Source organism: Pogoniulus pusillus, chromosome 4 (assembly GCF_015220805.1).
Source record: "Pogoniulus pusillus isolate bPogPus1 chromosome 4, bPogPus1.pri, whole genome shotgun sequence".
In the NCBI taxonomy this organism is placed as follows: Eukaryota; Metazoa; Chordata; class Aves; order Piciformes; family Lybiidae; genus Pogoniulus; species Pogoniulus pusillus.
In genome coordinates, this window is record NC_087267.1 from 37,775,841 (window position 1) to 37,795,871 (window position 20,031).

The 20,031-nt window shown below is 39.1% G+C and overlaps 1 protein-coding gene across 4 annotated transcripts in view; it reads right to left on the reverse strand.

The window, feature by feature from the left end:
* Positions 1–20,031, reverse strand: part of SEMA3D (semaphorin 3D) — a 141,969-nt gene that overhangs the window by 78,989 nt on the left and 42,949 nt on the right. For all 4 annotated transcript variants that reach the window (XM_064142587.1, XM_064142585.1, XM_064142588.1 and 1 more), the window contains exons 2-3: positions 16,340–16,527; positions 1,480–1,640 (exon numbers count right to left, since the gene is read on the reverse strand). In XM_064142587.1, the coding sequence (XP_063998657.1) occupies positions 1,480–1,640; positions 16,340–16,454 (276 nt within the window). In that variant the 5' untranslated portion in view covers positions 16,455–16,527. The remainder of the gene's footprint in view (positions 1–1,479; positions 1,641–16,339; positions 16,528–20,031) is intronic.

Genomic DNA, 20,031 nt, shown 5'->3' on the forward strand with positions numbered 1-20,031 from the left:
TTTGCTCTACCATATCTACATTAAATGGCACTGCTTGATTACACACCAATTCTCCTGGCTCAGCCTGTGTTCTGCTCTTCTTGGAAAGCACAGCGTATATAATGACCAGTGATGGTTTGGATACAAGGAAAATGTTACCAGCCTGGATGGAGGATAGCACAGGGTGCTACTGCTTCCAGAAAGTTCTGAGCTCATTGCTGAACTTAACCAAAAGTGACAGCACTCAGCACCTCTCAGGAGGTAAGCAGCATCACACAGAAATATGCTTTTCACACAAACAGAGTTGGTTTGTTTTGGGTTTTTTTTTCCCTATAGAAAGCCTATTTCAGAAATCAACCTGTGGTCTGAAAATCTGTAATATGAATAATGGCATTATTAATGCAATATCCTGAGGAGCTAACTGAATTTTGTGTGAACTACAGACACAGTTATGTATTCAATAAAACAGCCCTGGGGAGAAACTTCCTGAAATGCCTAGAATCTGAGTTTTAAAGAAAATGGAATATGTAGCATTGCAGAAGACAAAATAAGAAATGATACTCGGCCTGGTACTGTGTCTCTTCTGTACAACGACAGCAAGTGTTGCATTCAAACATGTAGAGTAAAATAGTCTCCTGTTACACCTACTAAGCTTCTGTGCTGCAGTTGTATTAATTTAGGGTCAGTTACCCCTTCGGAGCTGAGTGCAGAAGATAGTAATTTAAAACCTCTTCTGGTGTTTAAAGAAAATACCGAACACAGCTGAGAATTTAAATTTTCTTCAGTACAGAGCCTATGTTGAAGAAGCAGGAAAGCAGTTTTCCTGTGTGTTCCTGCCTAAGCACCTGTTTTTTCACATGTAGCAGTCAGCTGTGCTTGCAAAATCCCCACTTCATTGTGCCTGCTAGAAATATGGAAGGCTAAATTGACATCTTATTATGTAGAGTTAACACAATGTCACAGGGAATGGGCAAGGAAGTAGAGCAGATCCCAGTGCAAACTACTCCTATCACTAGTAATTCCAGATATTAATAGAAATATTAATATTCAAATTGACACTTAGGTTTTTACTATAATCTAAACCATCCAAATTGCCTCTGCCTGTTTAGTATCACTCAAAAGTAATCCCAATTATGCCAGGAAACCAAGAAAGAGCTGTATTCAGTTATCTTCTTTCAAATCTTTTTTACTTGGCTAAGGTGACCATGTCCAAAGAAATTAAGAAGTACCTACTCCAAGTTGCTGATATTTTGGTACTCCTTTCATACACTGTAGGGCTCATCTAGGTAGCTGATGACATCAGTCTCACAGGAGAACATACAACATGAGAAGTTTAATTGTTAAAAATAATTTGTGTAACTGTAAGAGGTGATATTACCAAATCTTGGTACATAGCACTCACAAGAAATCCACAAAGAGAAAAAAAAAAAGCAGAAAAGAAAAAGAAAAAAAGGAACAAAACTGAACTTGTGAGATGAACTCTTTGAAAAACAAACTGACCTTTTTTACATTTTTGTTTAAATCAACCAAGTTGAGCAGGAAAATGTGGTCTTTAGCCCCGATTAGCAGACGGCCCCTCTCTTCATCTAGCAGCAGGGTTCGAAAATCAAGCCCCTCTGTCGAGCCCAGGAATGGGATGCAGCTGTTGGAAAGCAGCAAGTCTGTGGGAAAATGAAGAAAATCTTTATAATCAAAATGTTTACACATGACTCATTGGCATCTTTTATATATATATGCAACCAGCATGGAGTATGCCAGCCTTAGAACATGTTTTGCCACTGTTATTAAACATTTCCTATTGATCTTGGGTTTCTTCAGGGATTTGTTATTTTCAAATTGCTATGATCCAAGATCAGGGCCTTGTACTTGGCCATGCTGAACTTCACATGGTTACATAAGCCTGCTCCTCCAGCCTGTCAAGGGATATTCAAAGAGCATTCAGTTCAACTAGATGAGGCATAACATCCGTTCACTTAAGCATATTCATTGCACCATTCAAATTGGTGTGATCTACAAACTCGGTGAAGATGCACTCAATTTCACTATGTCACTGATGAAGATATTAACTCTTGAGGGACACCACTCATTAATGACTTCCACTTGGATATTAAGTTTCATATATGGTTGGAGAAGAACTGGAAGTAACAACCATAATGTGCACAGAAAAATTAATGTAAAGTTCAACTTGTTCATTGTCTAAGAATAAGTTCTTGTGGAAATATAGAAAGTTGCTAGAATTGCACTTTCAATTTCAGTTGAAAACTGAGATCTAAATCAACAATCACTGAGCAGAAGTATATTTGTGGGGCACAGTTCTGAAATTAATGAAATACAGAGATGTTTTTAAGAGACCATGTAATAGCAACATCTCTAAAGATCCTGAGTTCTTTTCTTTCCATACAAGAGACGGCAATGGGTTCCCAGATTCTTGCCCACCCTGCAGAGGAAATTCTCCCTATTAAAACCACAAATTTGATTTTAAGTTTTACTGTGAGTTTGCAGCAGCTTCTAATTTTTTTTTAAACACTAATTAAGAAAAAAAACATGTTATTGTATGAAATTAATGAAATATTCTATGCTTTTGCTGTAAAAAATCCAAAACAACAAGTAAAAAAACCCTAAAAAGCTGTAAAGCAAAAACTCCACATCCTTTTGCTTAATGAAGACTCTGAACATAATTCTGCATGAAGACACAAGCAATATAGAGAAAGGAGCACAGCAAGTTAGTCTTGTTTGGTAGTCATACATTTGGGGGGAAAAATATAAACAAGTGAATCAGTTTTTCCATACACAAATTATCCAAGCAAAGCTATGCAGAAATCCTTGTAAATCCTGTATTTAACTAAAAATAAATTAAGGGTATTTCCACCTTTCTGGCACTGGTTGGACAATGCATCTTTCGTGCTCGAATGGCTAGATGAATAAAACAAGTTTTTATACACTTTATGACCATGATGAAAACCAGGGCCAGTGTTTTGCAGAGTAATTCCTGAGCAAAATAAAGAAGGAAAACCAAACCAAAACAACAATATAACATTTATTTTTTCTTTAAGGTCTCTCACAAAACATGTGACAGGCAAAGCAAAGTTTAACTTCTGTTGCTGGCTAATAAACAATGCCATGAGAGAAAAGGTATTTTCTGATTGTTAATATGATTACCTGGTATATAACTATGCCAGTTTTTTCTATTCAATCACTTCTACCTAAACTCATGTAATTTTATTTGGCTCATTGCTGAATGTTGCTACAGTACAATTTGAAAACAAATAGTATTTTATTGCAGCTCCTGTTCCCCAAGGTGACATTTATTTGGCAGTAGTCTGAAAACCAAAATTAATATTACTTTGCACTTCAAAATAAAATCCAATGTTAAGCACTATGCTGCTTTACACCAGCACTGCTCAATCCTTGGTGAAGACAAAACACGTCAGGGTTTTTTGTCTTTGTTTTGTTTGGGGTTTTCTGGGGGGTTGTTTGTTTGTTTGGGTTTTTTTGTTTGTTTGCTTTCTTTTTGTTTTGTTTGTTTGTTTTAAACAGCAGCACTTTAACAAAAAATGGTTATTACTTCTTGGCAGGACCACTTACAAATGACTTATGGTTAGTATGGTACTATAAAAACCTCCATCTCATCCAAAGTGCTTTATGCATTAGAGCTTACTGACAAATGGCCTGGTTGAAGGACACCCAAGGCAGTGTAATAAATAAATAAATAAATAAACCAAAACAAAGACAAACCAACCACAAAAAAAAAAAAATCTAAACACAGAACTTCTGAAGCTTAGCTGAATTCACTAGTATATTTTCCCCCAGTAAGAAATAAAGGGGTACTCCTCCTGAGACTTGTTACTGGATTCTCCGATATACGCAGCCACTTCTAGTGAAAATATTTTTGCATATGATGTAGATGTGACTCCTGTTGGACATTATACTCTGTACAAACCTCCTCCCTTGTTTTTCCTGACTGGAAATTCTTGGTACTGGGTATGGTGAGGCTGTTTATTAGGAAAGAGTTCTCTGATTACCAATCACAGCACAGCAGCAGGTTGTAACTCCCCTGGGCTCCCCAAATTCTTCTCTGTTGAGCTCTAAAGTACTGTTTATCAGCTAAGCATTGCTAGAGTACACGATTTCTGAGTAATTCTCTCTCTCTTCTCCACCCAAGGCATAACAGCTGGCAGTATGTAATAATAAATGTCTTGTAAATTCTGCAGTATAGATTAAATTTCTATTTAACAATTTTGTGTCTCACTTAACAGATAGGATGGAGGGAAGAAGAGGAACATGAGATTCTATTATCTAGTAATTAGTCATTCATAGGCATTAACATGAATAAACAGGAGAAAGGTATGAATTTCACAGGCTACTGTACTTCAGCAATTCCTGTTGCCCTTTGATACTTCTAAATCTTCTCTGATGACAAGCTTCCAGTCATGCCACAGTGCTGCCTGTGGGACGCAGGCAACTAAGATGCAGCATGAGGGAAAATTCCTTCTCATCTCAAGCCATAGGAATTTGATATGAGTAAGGGTAAATTATATGTTTGTGTAAATGCTCTAAAGCACTTTCGCTGCTGGGAGATATGCAATCCACGAGGAGCCTTTCCAAGTGTGTCACTCAGCAAAATACATAGATTTGCTTCCCTAGGACTACTCTGCTTTCCATTTCTTTCCTATTTGGAAGGAATGACCTCTTTAGTGACCACTCCAAAAGGAAAATTACCATCTACTGCTTAACACTTCTAGTATTAGTGAAGAGCCACAGCTATAACAGAAAGGAAGAAGTTGCCTCATGACTGAAACAACCAAATGGGAATAGTTACTGCCTGATGTCTTTTTCAGGCATTTGTTTCATTGTGTCATAAGGAAGACATCTGTAAAATGTTCCAGACTGAAATGACAGCACTGTACACTGTTGCAAATAGCAGCACAAGCTGAAAAGTGGTGAAGAACCAAGTTAGGCCAGTTATTTAGTAACTATCTAAAAGAATGTATTGAAATAAGACTTTGAACGTGGCCATTGATAAGATTAAAACCTTGTTAAGTAAACATTAACTGAGAATTGATTAAATTACACCTGAATTAATCAGTTTCTCACTCCATAAGAGCAAAACAATCCAATTTTATGGGTTGAAATTTCTATTCTCAGTGAGATATTTAATATCATCAAGGATATTACACTAAAAAAAATACCACAAAAAGCACATTTGTCAATGTTTTTCAAGCTGAAAGCTTAGAAAAACCTATTGATTTGCATCACTGCACCTCTTTAGCCAGGCTAATATAAAACCAGCATTTTCACAATGCACTGAAACAAAGTTAGTTACGGGGATGGCCTTTCACGAGTACGTGTTCAGCACTCAGCTTACAGTGTGGATTTGCTCATTTACTGAAAATTAAATTCTTTTTTCCAGTCTGGTGATTAAATGAATATGCAGCAAACTCCCCTTCTGGGTTACTATTTCACTGCTGAGTGGTAGAAGCGGGAACACCGACTTTTTTTTACTAATTTAGGAAATATCTCGGTGGGCTCGGCTCACAATGGCATGATCATAGAATCATAGAATCAATCAGGTTGGAAGAGACCTCCAAGATCATCCAGTCCAACCTAGCGCCCAGCCCTAGCCAGTCAACCAGACCATGGCACTAAGTGCCTCATCCAGTCTTTTCTTGAACACCTTCAGGGATGGTGCCTCCACCACCTCCCTGGGCTGCCCATTCCAATGGCAAATCACTCTCTCTGGGAAGAACTTCCTCGTAACATCCAGCCTATACCTACCCTGGCACAACTTGAGACTGCATCCCCTTGTTCTATTGTTGGTTGCCTGGGAGAAGAGGCCACCCCCCACCTGGCTACAGCCTCCCTTCAGGTAGTTGTCGACTCCAGCAACCACAGCATAAAAGCTTCGAAGGAAAAAAAAATCATGACAATATGCATTTACATTTACACAGCATATTTAGATTTCTCCACCTTAAGTCATATATGTGGTAATTGTGATGTCATTCCTCAACTTCAGCACGGTGTAAGCATGCAACAGTCTGGAATAGCTTGGTCAAGACTCAGAATTGCCTTTGTGGCCCAGTCAGTCATTTATGTAATGATAGGACATGACTAAATTGGCAGGAAAGGAGCTCCTCAAGCTGTTTCAAAGGAGGTACATTTAATAACACCTTTGTAGGATTCTGAATTTAAAGACTGTATATATATATACACACCATACATACGCACGCACATATATATATAATTCTATAACTTTCATGCACAGTTAAAAAAAAACCAAAACATGTCATGTAATCTTCTTCCAGACAGGATCAAGTCCTTCCAAATGCTGGAAAATATCACTAACAAATTATACAGGTATTGTGTGGAGCCTCACCTAAATGTTTGGGGTAATGCACGTTGCCACAAAATGAATACAGCAATGTATTCTGAGTTTTAAAGATCCATTTGACCCCAGATACATTTATATGGAGGCAAAAGAATAGTGATAGTCTACTGTCAATCTCTACTGATTATTGGAACAGGCAAGTCATATTTTGTGTAGCTGTATCTGTACAATGATTATTTGTTCTGTAAGGCATATGGCTCTCCTTGCTATACAAGGATCATCCATCCAGGTTGGACTGGATGATCTTGGAGGTCTCTTCCAATGTAGTTGATTCTATGATTCTGCGCAAACAATGGACTCGTTATCTCTATTTCCTCAATTTCAATTGTCAGGACCAGAGTTATTTTTCCCTTCACCTTTCCCAGATCCTCAGTCTGTGAAATAGGTAAGTAATCCAAGTAATTTGACTGAAATCTACTTTTTTTGCACTTCAGGCTAACTTCAAATTCCCTTGAGAGCACCCCACCAGTAGGAAATACCCTACGACCGTCAGCCAAACTATAGAACTCCGCAAGCACAGATGCGATGTCCAACTTCCTTAATCTCACTGCTTGCTACCTCATTTAACATCCTCACTCCCACGTCTACAGCATATGCAGGTTTTCATATACGAATCTCAGTCAGTGAGGTCATTTACAGGATGGCATCAGTTCTGTTGCTAAGGAAAGGCCCATATCATAATTCATACATACAGAAGTGTTTAGTCCATATTGTGTAGACAGTGGGGTTTTTTCACCTATCTTGTGAGCAGAAATCTTTGCCAACTTGTTTGCAGACAGTACGCAGATATTTTTTGTGTGTTCCTAGGTGTTACTTTCAAGAGACAGGGAATAACCAGACCAGAAGATTGATTGCCTTCTAGAGGGGAAAAAAAAAAATCAATCTTTTTCAATTTGTGACCTTCCTAACATTTTCTGGTAGAAATGTAGATTTATAACTGCACATTTGTACCTACTAATTTGCCTTTTTTTTTCTCCTTTGTCTTTCATAAGCATCTCAAGAGTAGTCTAAGCACCCCAAAAAAACATAGATTCATTTAGCTTGGAAAAGATCCCTAAGATCATCAAGTCCGATCATTAAACTAACACTGCCAAGCCCGCCAGTAGATCATGTCTCGGAGTGACATATCTACATGTCTTTTTAATACTTCTAGTGAAGGTGATTCAACCACTTTCCTGGACACACTGTTCCAGTGTTTGACAACACATTCAGGGAAGAACTCTTTTCCTAATGCCCAACCCCCAGGTGCAACCTGAGACTGTTTCCTCTTCTATTACTTGTTACTTGTGGGAAGAGATCGCCCCTCACTTTGCTACAACCTCCTTTTGGTTACTTGTAAAGAGTCATAAGGTCTTCCTTGACCCTCCTTTTGCACAGATTAAATAACTCCTGTTGTCTCAGCCTCTCCTTGTAAGAACAGAATCATAGAATCAATCAGGTTGGAAGAGACCTCCAAGATCATTCAGTCCAACCCATCCCCCAGCCATATCCAGTCAACTAGACCATGGCACTAAGTGCTTCATCCAGACTTTTCTTGAACACCTCTAGGAATGGTGACTCCACCACCTCCCTGGGCAGCCCATTCCAATGGCAAATCACTCCCTCTGGCAAGAACTTCCTCCTAACATCCAGCCTATACTTCCCCCGGCACAACTTGAGACTGCATCCCCTTGTTCTATTGCTGCTTGTCTGGGGGAAGAGACCAACCCCCACCTGGCTACAACCTCCCTTCAGGTAGTTGTAGACAGCAGTGAGGTCACCCCGAGCCTCCTCTTCTCTAGGCTAAACATTTGTGGTATCCTGGCAAGGGGCTGTGCTCTAGCCCAGATTCAGACATTCTCATCAGCAACATATCCACACTGGCTTCTACAAACGTATATCACTGCCATGCAGGTACACTACCATGCCCCAGAAGCAAGCTCGCTTGCTGTGACCACAGTTGATTTACTCAGAGGACAATGATCCTGTGTTGTGAAACAGCACAAGGCAAGACTGAAGGCAACCTTTGGCTTTTAAAACAAGATTTATCTAACGCTATTAAAAACAATTATGGCATCAATTTAAAGAGAATAAACGAGAACATTATTCTGAGCTGATTTGCTTTTTCTTCTCCACATTGAATGAATTAAAATGCATACTCACTCCCACTAAAGTCATGGCAAGACTTTTGCCACTGAAGCCAATTGAAGCAAGATTGAATTTCCACTCCTTGTGGTTTTCCTCTTAATAAACTGAACTAAAGACATAAAATTCTGAATGCAGTTGAAAGATGACAATGCTAAATCAACAGCTCCAAGAGGAAATCAGCCACACCCAAGAAGAGTTTAGCTTCATGCAGTATTCTGCATACATGATTTTTTTTTCTCCATAAGAATGATCCATTCTTACAACATGGTGGAAAATAAAAAGGAGCATAACATTTTGGTTCCATGAATTCTTTCAAAAATTTGATTGGATCAGTATATTTCCTTAATTCTGTGAATCAGGTCCTTTGAATAGGCTACTTTACAATATCAAGCATCATGTTTTCTAAATTGTGTTAGCTTTGAACACGTCTCATTATATAACTGGTGAGATGCTTAACTTTTGCAACAGAGCAGTTAGTTTGTTCTGTTTCAGTAAAGCTGTTTTTTTCTCTGTGTCACTCATTGTTTAATTATGCATATAAAATATAGTTAAAATTCTATACCTCCACGAGTCTTGATTAAACTGTGACACTGCAATAATCTCAGTAGCACAAGGGGAGGGTTGCCCAGCTATGAATAGTTGGAACGTGGTAAAAGGGTGATGTACAAAAAAAAGCCTATAAATGAGCTTGCATCTCTGCAGCGGTGCTTGCTTTACAGAAAGAGGAATTAAAATCAGTTAGAACACGCTTTTGTGGTAATATACGCAGCTGTGAATCTGAATGCTGATGAAGATCAAGGAAGGTGCTGAGTGAGGAAGTGTTGCTTTTCTTGAATTCCTTGTATGCTGAATTAATTTTGACAACTTATGATTTTTTTCCCCCTGATAAATCTGTCTTAGATTCATTTGTAGAGTAACATAAAATGTTTGTGTTAGAGTTAAGAACCTGTTTTCAGTCTTGCCTGTTGTGTCACAAAAACATTTTCTGGAGACATTGAATATAGAGGTCTAAAATGCAGCACAGGTTGAAGATGGATGGGCATTGAGGTGCGTGTAGAGAAAATGTAAACTTGAAGCAGTTTATTATGTTTTAGTACAAGAAAAGCAGACAGTTTCTTACATTTTTAGCCCCTTTTTTAAACTAGTGAACTTGAAGGTCAGATCCAACTATAACTTACATTTTCTGTCATATAATTATCATATATACATATCCTGGAGAGCACCCTCCAGTCAGTGACATCAACAGTTTACATAGCAGCTGAACTAAGAATAACCTTAGAGAGCTGACCCATATCAACCTCTGAACAGTGTAAACAGCCTGTACTCAAAACAGCTTTCTCTTTTTTCATGATCACAAAGGCGTTTGAATTAGATAAAAACAAGAACAGTATTCACAAAATACCAAACTATTCTGCTGAATGTTCACTTGATTAAATCTCAGAAGATGGGTGGAAGAAAAAATAACAAAGCAAAACAAACAAAAAACAAAAGAAGATGTCTTTGGGAGGAATGGAGGATGAGAGAGCAAAGAAAATTGCTTCCCTGGAAGAAGAATGTGGGGAAGACATAGGATTAGTAGCATCAGCTTTGAAGAAGATACTTTCAGAAATATTTTTCTAATTTCACTTTTACTAAAGACATTTGCAAATCTAATCCAATCCTGAGTGGTTTCAAAGATCCCAACCTTGTTCTCTTTCTATGCACTAATTTGAGGGCATGATCTTCTTGACGTCAGTGTGTGTCTAGCATTGGACATCTGTGGTTGCAGCATAAGTCCTCGAGTCACATCCTATTTCCCTTTCCTCCCTCTCCATTTCTGCTGTTCTATTTATAGATTAGTTACTGAAATAAGGGCTGAGGTCTGTTCTACAGTCAAAGTCCTTCAGAGATAAATACTCAGAGAAATTGCAGAGAGAGACAAAGACAAAATTTCCTTTATCACACCAGAGCACTATCACAGAAGTCAGAGGAATTGGTTAGTTGTGGTTAACAGAGGCGTTTCAACAAGAGTGCTACTCATTTTCCCCTAATTCCATAAAACAGATATTCTTCTTTGTGATTAAAGTTCTGGCTGCCTCAGAGAAGAATGTTCTGTTGTACCAAAGCGGTTGATAACTGAAATCAGAATCATAGAATCAACCAGGTTGGAAGAGACCTCCAAGATCATCCAGTCCAACCTAGCACCCAGCCCTAGCCAGTCAACTAGACCACGGCACTAAGTGCCTCATCCAGTCTTTTCTTGAACACCAATGTTACTGAAGACACTGATATTTCATATTCAATTTAGCTGTCAACTTTAGAAAGACTGTAAAAATCCCTCTACATTATCCATGTATCCTGGATTTCTTTGGGAAAAAAAATCATTGAATATGTAACAGCAGTCTGTATGACACTCACTGGAATCCCAAAATGGATAAATGTAAATATTAATAACAAAAAAATGAACTCTCCACCTTCCAATAATAAAGACTAGCTTATGCCTACATTCTAATGATTGACAAGAGGTAATATGATGGGGCACATGGTTACCTTATGTAGGCACACCTTTGAGATTCCTTGCCCTGCAATGTTTAGTTAGTGCAGTCCTATCACAATGTTGCCTAGGTCTACAAGGCAGATACTGGGTCCAGCTGCACATCTACGCTTGGGACTCTGATAGAGCTTGGCACAACTCCAACACAAATTAACATATAAGGGAATTAATGTGGATATGCAAATAGTTTTAATGGCTCTGAAAGAACATAATTCTTGTCAATATCAGAAAGTATAATTGCTAATTATATTTCACTTTGTCATAGCAGAACAGTGTTAATCCATGCTATTGTCAAATGAATTGATTTTATTTTCTTTACTGAAAGAGATTCTTTGTCATTGCCAGTGCAAAACTATTTTGAAAGCCTACCTTCATATTACCCAACTGAATTACTTTGTTATATTTTGGTTTTCAGTGAAATAAATCTTTGTTGAAAAACTGGAAAAGGAATGTAAAGCCAAAAGTCTTTGAAGCTTCCCGAAAACAGTAATTTCCCACATATAAACTATATTTTCTTATATAAAGTCCATCACATGCAGATACCCTAGATGATAAAGTGACTTAAAGCAGTGCTTGCCTATAACAATTGCATCTCTGTGCTGCATTTCTAGAGCAACTTAGAGCAGGGCTATTATTTCTCCTTGTGAAATCTACCAGCACTCATGATGGCAAAAAAACCTAAAATATTAATGATCCCACAGTTGTTAAAAACTTCTCAGTCTTCATTCAGAGTATGGCAAAGAGAGGTTATCTGGCCCACGTCAGAGAGGGAACCCCCCTGCAGGGACAGGAACAAGCAGTCATATGTAGGGAGACCAAGCAGGAACCTCCTAAAGCAGGTTTGCTGCCAACAGTGGAAATATCTGTTCCACTGACTGGTGAATGTGCTCACAGAGAACTCTGTCCTTCACTTTCTTTCCTGTGCAGGCGCTTCTTCTACCACACCCTCTTTAGCCCTGTCAAAAGCTACCCCTGCTGCCTGAATACCAGGTCAGGCTGGTGAGCTGGTTATTGTTTCCCAGCCATTGTTTCACTTCCTTTACTGTATCTGCTCTTGCTCCTTGTCCATCTGGAGCTGTCTGGGTTAAGTTGAGAAACCAGAAGACATTTTCAAAGCCAGCTGTGAAGGAATTTCCTTGCCCTCTGGGAGACTCTGAGAAGGATGTCGGAGGACCATCAGCATTAAGAGATGTTACAGGGTCTCTCAGACAGTGGTTTCATGGCAGCTGAGACAACAACACACTGTTTCTGGAAGGACATCTCCCTCCCTACTCTCTTCACCCCAAACATGCATATCCACTTCTTTCTACCCTCATCTGCTCCCAGATGCATGAACCTACCCTTTCTTTTCACTAGGTCCAGCTCTCAACAGCCCCTTTAGCAAGGACATATGCTATTAGCAGTTAGGATTCAATCTCTGTATTTTATTTATCTTTACATCCCAGACATAGAGCTTATGTGGGCTCTGGTCCAGTACTTGGAGTTAGAGAAAAGAATGGGCCCCATGAGTCCTTGCTATAGACTCAGGGCTAGGTCCTCAGCTGATAAAATTATTCCAAGTCCCAGTGGTTAATCTGAGGGTCTAAGAGTCTTGATGTGAGTGCAAGTGAGATGTATGTGGAACATACAGAGGGTGGGATGGGTGGGACACACAGCTATTAAATGTTTCCATGAAAATCTGTGTTGCTCACAGACATTGGTGATAATTTGTGTGTAGTATACAATCATACTAGTATGGAAATTGAAAATAGTTTTAAATAACAACAATGATAGACAAGAACTCTGGAATTTCCTGTCTTAAGAGCTGTTTTTTAAAGTCTTGAAAACAAGCACTAAGGAAGTAATGGAGCAAGTAAATCTGTTTAGCTTTAGCTTTCTTCTGCACTGTCAGCTCACCTGCTTCAGGAACAGCTCATGCTGTTCTGCGTCGCTCTTATCCCTGTTGAGAGAAGTATGTTTTTCATGCTCCTGCTGTCTAATGCTGTTATCACAAGAGTTGTTCATTCTACTATAGTTCAAGGTCTCTCATCTTTTAGCATGAAAACATTTTCTGCACAGTTATGAACGTTAGCCTCATTAGGAAGCTGGCAAATACATCTGAACTCGGTGAGAAGAATATTCTTATGCTTAAAGTGTGAAACAAAGTCCACTTATCTTACTTCCCAAGGCTGGAGTTCCACCAACAAAACAAAAACTAGCTAGAAATTTAAAAAATTGTCATGTTCTGTACAGCTGTTACCAGATACTATGGGCAGAATAAACAGCACAACCTGCTCTTGTTTCGCCAGCCCACAGATACGTGGGCAGTAATATGTAGTGCAGGGCTCCCCTGTCTGTCTTCAGGGTGCTGATGCATCTCCAGAGATGATCAAGTTCTCAGCAGTTTCTCTGAAGATGCAGTTATTTGAAAACTGCAGGTACAGTTGTCTGAAAATACTGTAGCCATTTTTGCATCACTCTGAAGAAAGAAAAGCCAGAAATGAAGGCTTGGTACTATTTTGAAGACAAGTAATGACAGGAGTGTGTTCTGAAAGGAGGAATAGAACTGCATGCAATTTTATGAACTGAATTTGGACAAAGGAAGAGCTATGTGACTTAAAGTGCTAAATATGATCACCATGTTGTATTTTGGATGTACTCACAAACTGCAATACATATCTCTATCCAGGCAGGACAGAATGAGTCCACTGCTGTGGAGTGAATTGTGTTCTTTCATGCAAGCTAATGCAAGCTCCAGATCCCTGAGACAGTTTTCATGACAAACATCTACTAGTCATAACCCACAGTTAGTGTGTTGCCAGTTCCTCAGGGCATGGACTAATTGCCCCACTTCATTCCTTGTGGTTATGTTCATCACAAGATTCATGCCTTTTTAATTGTATGTCATGGTTATGCACCTATGTGGAAAGTTCATGAGATGAGATGAGATGGTAGACTAGTTGGAGCAGTAAAACACAGTCACAGTCAATGAGTCTAACTCAGGTGTTCAAATCACCCAAAGAGAATTCTGCTATCATTTCCACCTGAAGCCTATCCTAAGTCTCTTGCTTTCTCTGTATTTGACTGACATCTGGAAGGGGATGAAACCTCTTGATCAACACCTATGGCAGCCAGACATATACATATGTGTGACTTGATTTTCACAGCTTCCTGATGTGGCCACTTTTGGTCAGTTCTTAAAGAAGAAAAAAGGTCCCATGTTATCCTCCTCATGGTATTTCAAGTTCTAATTGCTAAGAATGGTGATGGCAGGACCTGTCAATGACACCACTGTTACAACTTTATTAGAACTGGCAAGAAAGCTCATTTATCCTGTAGCTCATTCTCAGAAACCTTGGAATTACTTTGGTTGGAACGTTATGGGGGCTGGGGGAACGGTAAGCTTAATTCTGACCACTATTAAATAGTCAAGATTTCTGCCATGCTATTCTCAACAACAAAACCATGATTTAAATGTGACAAGCACTCCTCGAACGATTTACAAAGCAAAAGTGTAAAAACAAAGCAGTAACATCTTTTTGTTTTGTTTTGTTTTCTGTGGAAAAAGAAAAATACTATTAAAGAAAAAGGTGGTGCAATAAAGCCTGAAAAGCCTCTTTCCTTTGTCTGACAAGCTCTATCACAGCTCTCTCCATTAAGATTAAGGTTTCTGTGCCATTTTGTATCTGCTGTTGCTTCCCCCTCCTTCCAGGGATATAGGTGGACATGTTTGGATAGGAAATAGTATCCCCCAAGTCAAACTGAAATATTTATAGATTTGCTAATAAAAGTTTGGGTCAGGGCCTAAATATCAATCATCTGCTCATTGTCTTTTTAAATGAGCTCAGGCATTTTCCCAACCACTCCCAGTAGGTCTGTGTCACTATTTTAAACTAAAATTTCAGTGAGTTAGTGCTTTTTTCCTTGTGTTGACCTCAATAATTTTTCTCTTTCTCCTTTCCTTACCTGTCAAATTAATCCGTCAGGATTTTGCCAAAGGCTGTCTGCTTCTGAAGTCAGGAGGAATTCACTAATTGTGAGTGTCAAATCTACAATAAATGCCATCACCATATGCTGTATGCTGCTATTGGGAATTATCTCAAAAGGCCTAGCTGTGAAAACTCAGGCTACATGTTAGGAGGGTTTTATTGCTGACTTTCATAACTCATGTCAGGTCCTTCAGTTCCTGTATTCATTGGCTTAAGTGAAGGCAACTGTTTCCTGAATTTATAAAAATGTCAAGATCCCTTGATCTCCCTTCCTCTGTCTCTCAAACACACACAGTCAGCACTTAGATACACAGGGGAATACCATGCACAGTGGCATAAAATTCTAGCAAAGCACAGCTTGTAAATAAATAGTATGTCATTGTGCTTACTCAAATTCCTCTGTGTGTTAAACTCATGCTAAACACATCATAACCACTGGTGAAGGCTTTACAGCCTCCTGTCCCATCACACCATCCCGAGTGTAATTCTGTAGTGCACAGTGAGACCTAGATTTGAAAAACTGTGAGCAAAATTAGATCCCATAAGGGCAAGGTGCTGACATAACTGGCAAAATAATTAACTGGGAAATGTTTGCTTTAGCTAAAGAAGACAATATCAAAGTGATCTATATCTGTGTCTTGTGAAAACTGTGAAAGGGTACTGTACATTCAAAGCAACAAGAAAAATGCCTTCCCTAAGAACTTGTCATAGAATCAAAAACTAGATCTGCATTTAAACCCCTTATCCTGTCACATTTTCAGCAAGTACACATAAGGTTAAGAAAGTTCTCAGAAAAAAACACACTTTTGTGATCCAGAGATGTAATGAGAAAGAAAAAAAAAAACAACCAAACAACTGGTTTAAGAGTTTCAAATATCATCTAATACCATCTTAGTGGTAGAGAATAAAAACTATTGGAAACAAACAAAAAAGAAAGTCAGTGTTATTCAAAACACTCCAGGCAGCTCTCTCAGCTTTCCCTGATGCTCTAGAAAGATGTGAGTATCCTCGATCTCATGTCACTCCTACCAGCTGCGTGTGAATATCTCCAGTAGACCGCATGGCATTTCATGTAGCACAAGAAGCCTCTGTTTAGGCAATAACTCCCTTCATGATTCATGTATGGAACATTAATATACTCTAGAAGTAAACTGAAATGACAATTAAAAAACATTATTGTCCCTAGACAGAATTCATTCCATCTTTAAGGTTTTTGCAAAGCATTTCTGGGAACTGAAAGGACAACTGTGTTTCATTTTCCTCATAAGTAATAAAACGAACTGCTGGCAACACCACAGCAGAACAAAAGTGCCAGAATCAGAAAAGAAAACCTGACAAAATGTTTACCTTTATAGGAAAGCTTGAGCCTTGGGATATTTTGCTTTGATGTCCCAGTGACTGGAAGGAACAGCATCACTAATGACAACAGGCTGCTGGCATGTGGTACTTGCAAAGCTCTCATTCTGCTCTTGTCTGTGTCTTCTTTTGCACTATAGTGAAATATCTCCTCACTGTTCAAACAGCCCAAATTTAATCTGGAAACAAAAAGAAAACATCTGTAGGTTTTTTTGCATTACTGTATAAACAATAATTCTGAAAGCAAACCAGACCTATTTTTACAGAGTAGCTCATTTAACATGTCTGCTACAGAAGTATTTTTCATCTAATATAAATCAAAATGCTGTAAATCTGTTTTTTTTAATACTAAATTTACACCATTTGATGTTGAAAAAAATATATGAACTTCTCAAACACCAGTGTCTAGCATACCATGGACTAAATTAATGCAGTATCCATAAGTAGAACACTTGCCATTCAAAAGTGACTATACAACTCATTAATTCATACCACTCCACAGGATATTTTAATGGTTTATCCTTTTCACAGTATCACAGTATCATCAAGGTTGGAAGAGACCTCATAGATCATCAAGTCCAACCCTTTACCACAGAGCTCAAAGCTAGACCATGGCACCAAGTGTCACATCCAATCTTGCCTTGAACAGCCCCAGGGACGGCGACTCCACCACCTCCCCAGGCAGCCCATTCCAGTGTCCAATGACTCTCTCAGTGAAGAACTTTCTCCTCACCTCGAGCCTAAATTTCCCCTGATGTAGCTTGAGGCTGTGTCCTCTCATTCTGGTGCTGGCCACCTGAGAGAAGAAAGCAACCTCCTCCTGTCCACAACCACCCTTCAGGTAGTTGTAGACAGCAATAAGGTCACCCCTGAGCCTCCTCTTCTCCAGGCTAAACAATCCCAGCTCCCTTATCTCAGCACAACAGCTATCGCATGTTTATTCCATGACTAGAATAAATGGTAGTATCTCAGATACCATGGGTGTGCAAGCTGAGTTAACTGTGAATACATACCCATTATATACTTTAATAAATAAACTAAGAAAATTGGATGGAGCAAGAAGTTGTGTTTAGTTTTCATAAATTAAAAAAAAAAAAAGAAAGCTGCCAGTGGGGCTGATGGAATTAAATGTGCTTTCAGTATGATTTTCCAGCAGAATGGCTGCCTCAATTACCTCACCAAAACGTCCTGTAAACTTTAACAAGCAATTCATGCTGAGGTCAGTAGGCAGATACGGACTCAGCACAGTGTGCAACTAAGGCAGCTTTGAAATGCTTTTCACTTAATAAGTCATTTGTATGCCATAGAACTTAAAGTGTTTGACAAATAAAAGTAATTGTCACTATCCTTATTCTTCCTTCACAAAAAAACAGAATCATAAAACTAGGGAACATGCTTCCACAAGGTGACTCAGCCACCCTAGAGACCGGAGAGAAAGCAGCAACTGTACCCACTTATGAGGGATCCACTTTGCCCTTTTACCCAATAAGTCCACTTTTGCATATGAGTTTATTTGAACCGGCCTGCTGAGTTCTGAAGGCAGAATTTGACCACAGAGATCAGGGTTTCAAACTATTTGTGAGATCAGATCTTCCCCCTGCAAGTGCATGATACCAGAGGCCAAGTGAGATAGTGAAATGACAAATGTCAGTGTTGGAGTAACACTGTAAATCAAGGTGTAAGGAAGTGTTAAGGTTAGTAGCAAGATTAATGGCTCATGACTCGCCTTGAAAATTCTTTTCTGAAAGGTACTAAATCTGCTTTATTAAAAGAATAATCTTTGTGCCCACATCAGCCAGCACTTGCTGGAAATCAAGGAAAAGACTCCTCATGAGCCCGTGAGAGATGTAACACAGCTTGTGGTCCCTGAGCCTCTCTGCTAGTCTGGCACTGAAGCTTGCTGCAGTAATGGTGACAGAGCACCCCTGTGAGCTGTCAAGACATGAGAATCAATTCAGCATCTCCCGATGCAGGCAGTGTACCCTTTCTGGCATAAAGAGACTGGAAATGGAACACGCTTTTTTCTCTCTCTGCCAGATGAAGCTGGAGCTTTCTGGATCTACAGCCCTCCTGTTAATAGCAAAAGAAAAGGAGCATGCAGGAAGGATGTGATAGAGAGAAAGAGAGAGAAATGATTTTTAAAACTCCCAAACCATCCCCCCCTATCACTAAACATTTAGCCTCCTGCTTCTCAATCCCTTCCTCAACACTCACATTCAGTGTCTGAATGTACTATTTTTGGCCAAATTCCATTACATATTCATGAGATGACAAGGAAAGAAAAGGAGAACATGAAATACCCCTTTATTGGGATAAAAGTTCCTGAGAGGAGCTTAGTACTTCTGTGTCGGTACATCTATTTGTGGTTGAATTACGAAGGACTGCTGTCAACTAGATTATCACCAAGTTACATCACCTTAAAGAAATCTATTTTGTGGGGGGAAAAGGTGAAATTAAGGGGAAGAAGAAGGGAGGAGGACTATATTAAGTCAAGAGACATCAGCTCGGTTCATCTTCCGCAGGGCAACAGAGACAAATCATACTTCAAAAAGAAGCAGTTAAGAGGGAGCCAGTCCCACTGCAAATATTCTGAGAAGTCATGGCTTGAGGGCCTGGGCCTCAGCCAAAAGAGATCTCACCAAATTATCTGAGTTCATTTTCTTGAGGCAAAGTACAGAGAAGATTCAGGACTAAATTTCCCATTTACAGCAGAAAGAAGCTGCTTGAATGCACTGTCATTTGCTTGGGTGAGGAGCAACACCAAACTGGGCTCTTTTGAGATATTTCATCACCTCATTTTTTCATACAGGGTTCTTCTTCTAATGTAAATAATAATAATAGTGGTGGTGGTGTTGTCATTGTTTTTGTTACACTTTCTTTTCCTTTTTTCACTTTTTCCCCCTCCTTTACTTGTATAGTGTGTGTGACAAAATATTTGCTTTAATTCCTGACACAAGGTTTATGAAGTTGAAACTGGAAGCAGCTGCTCTGGGAGCTCCAGCCAACCCCGTCTTAGATTCATTTCATTCTGGCCAGATTGTCACATATATTTTTAGTTTATGATAATCTCCTAATACAATTTCAGCTTCTGCTCAGAGTCCTTCCAGCAGTCTAATGACCAGCTCAGGTTAATGAACTTCAGACCAAATAACTGGCCATTGAACTTCAGGAAATTTCCTTCCTCTCTTTAACATACGCAGTGTCAATCAGTGTCTGCTGCTGAAAAGAGCCCTCCTCATGCCACTGAGCAGTAATCAGATGGATGAACAGAAATAAAATGTAAAAGCAAATCCATCTCCCCCATTCTTTCCTCCCCTCCAAAGTAAGAATTTTGTCAGGGGGAAAAAAAAATATTATTTTCTTTAGTTCTTCAATACTTCTACTAAGCACCAACATGCTCTAAAATGTCCTTATAAACAGACCCAGAATAAACGAGAAAAAAAGAATCTGTAAAGAAAAACGCTTAGACTAAAGCTACTTTCCCCCTTATATTTCAGATAGGAAATATCTGCTTTGTGTTAATTATCACCTGTGAGACTGGGGAAGGAAGCTGTGCTTTCACTTTGCTGAATTAGGACTATTTCCAGTGGTATAAAGGAGCTTTTATTTGTCCCACACAGGGGTGGTGTGATGAAGAGGGATCAAGGAACCTGGCTTCATCCTTCTAGGACCTCCCTGTGAGC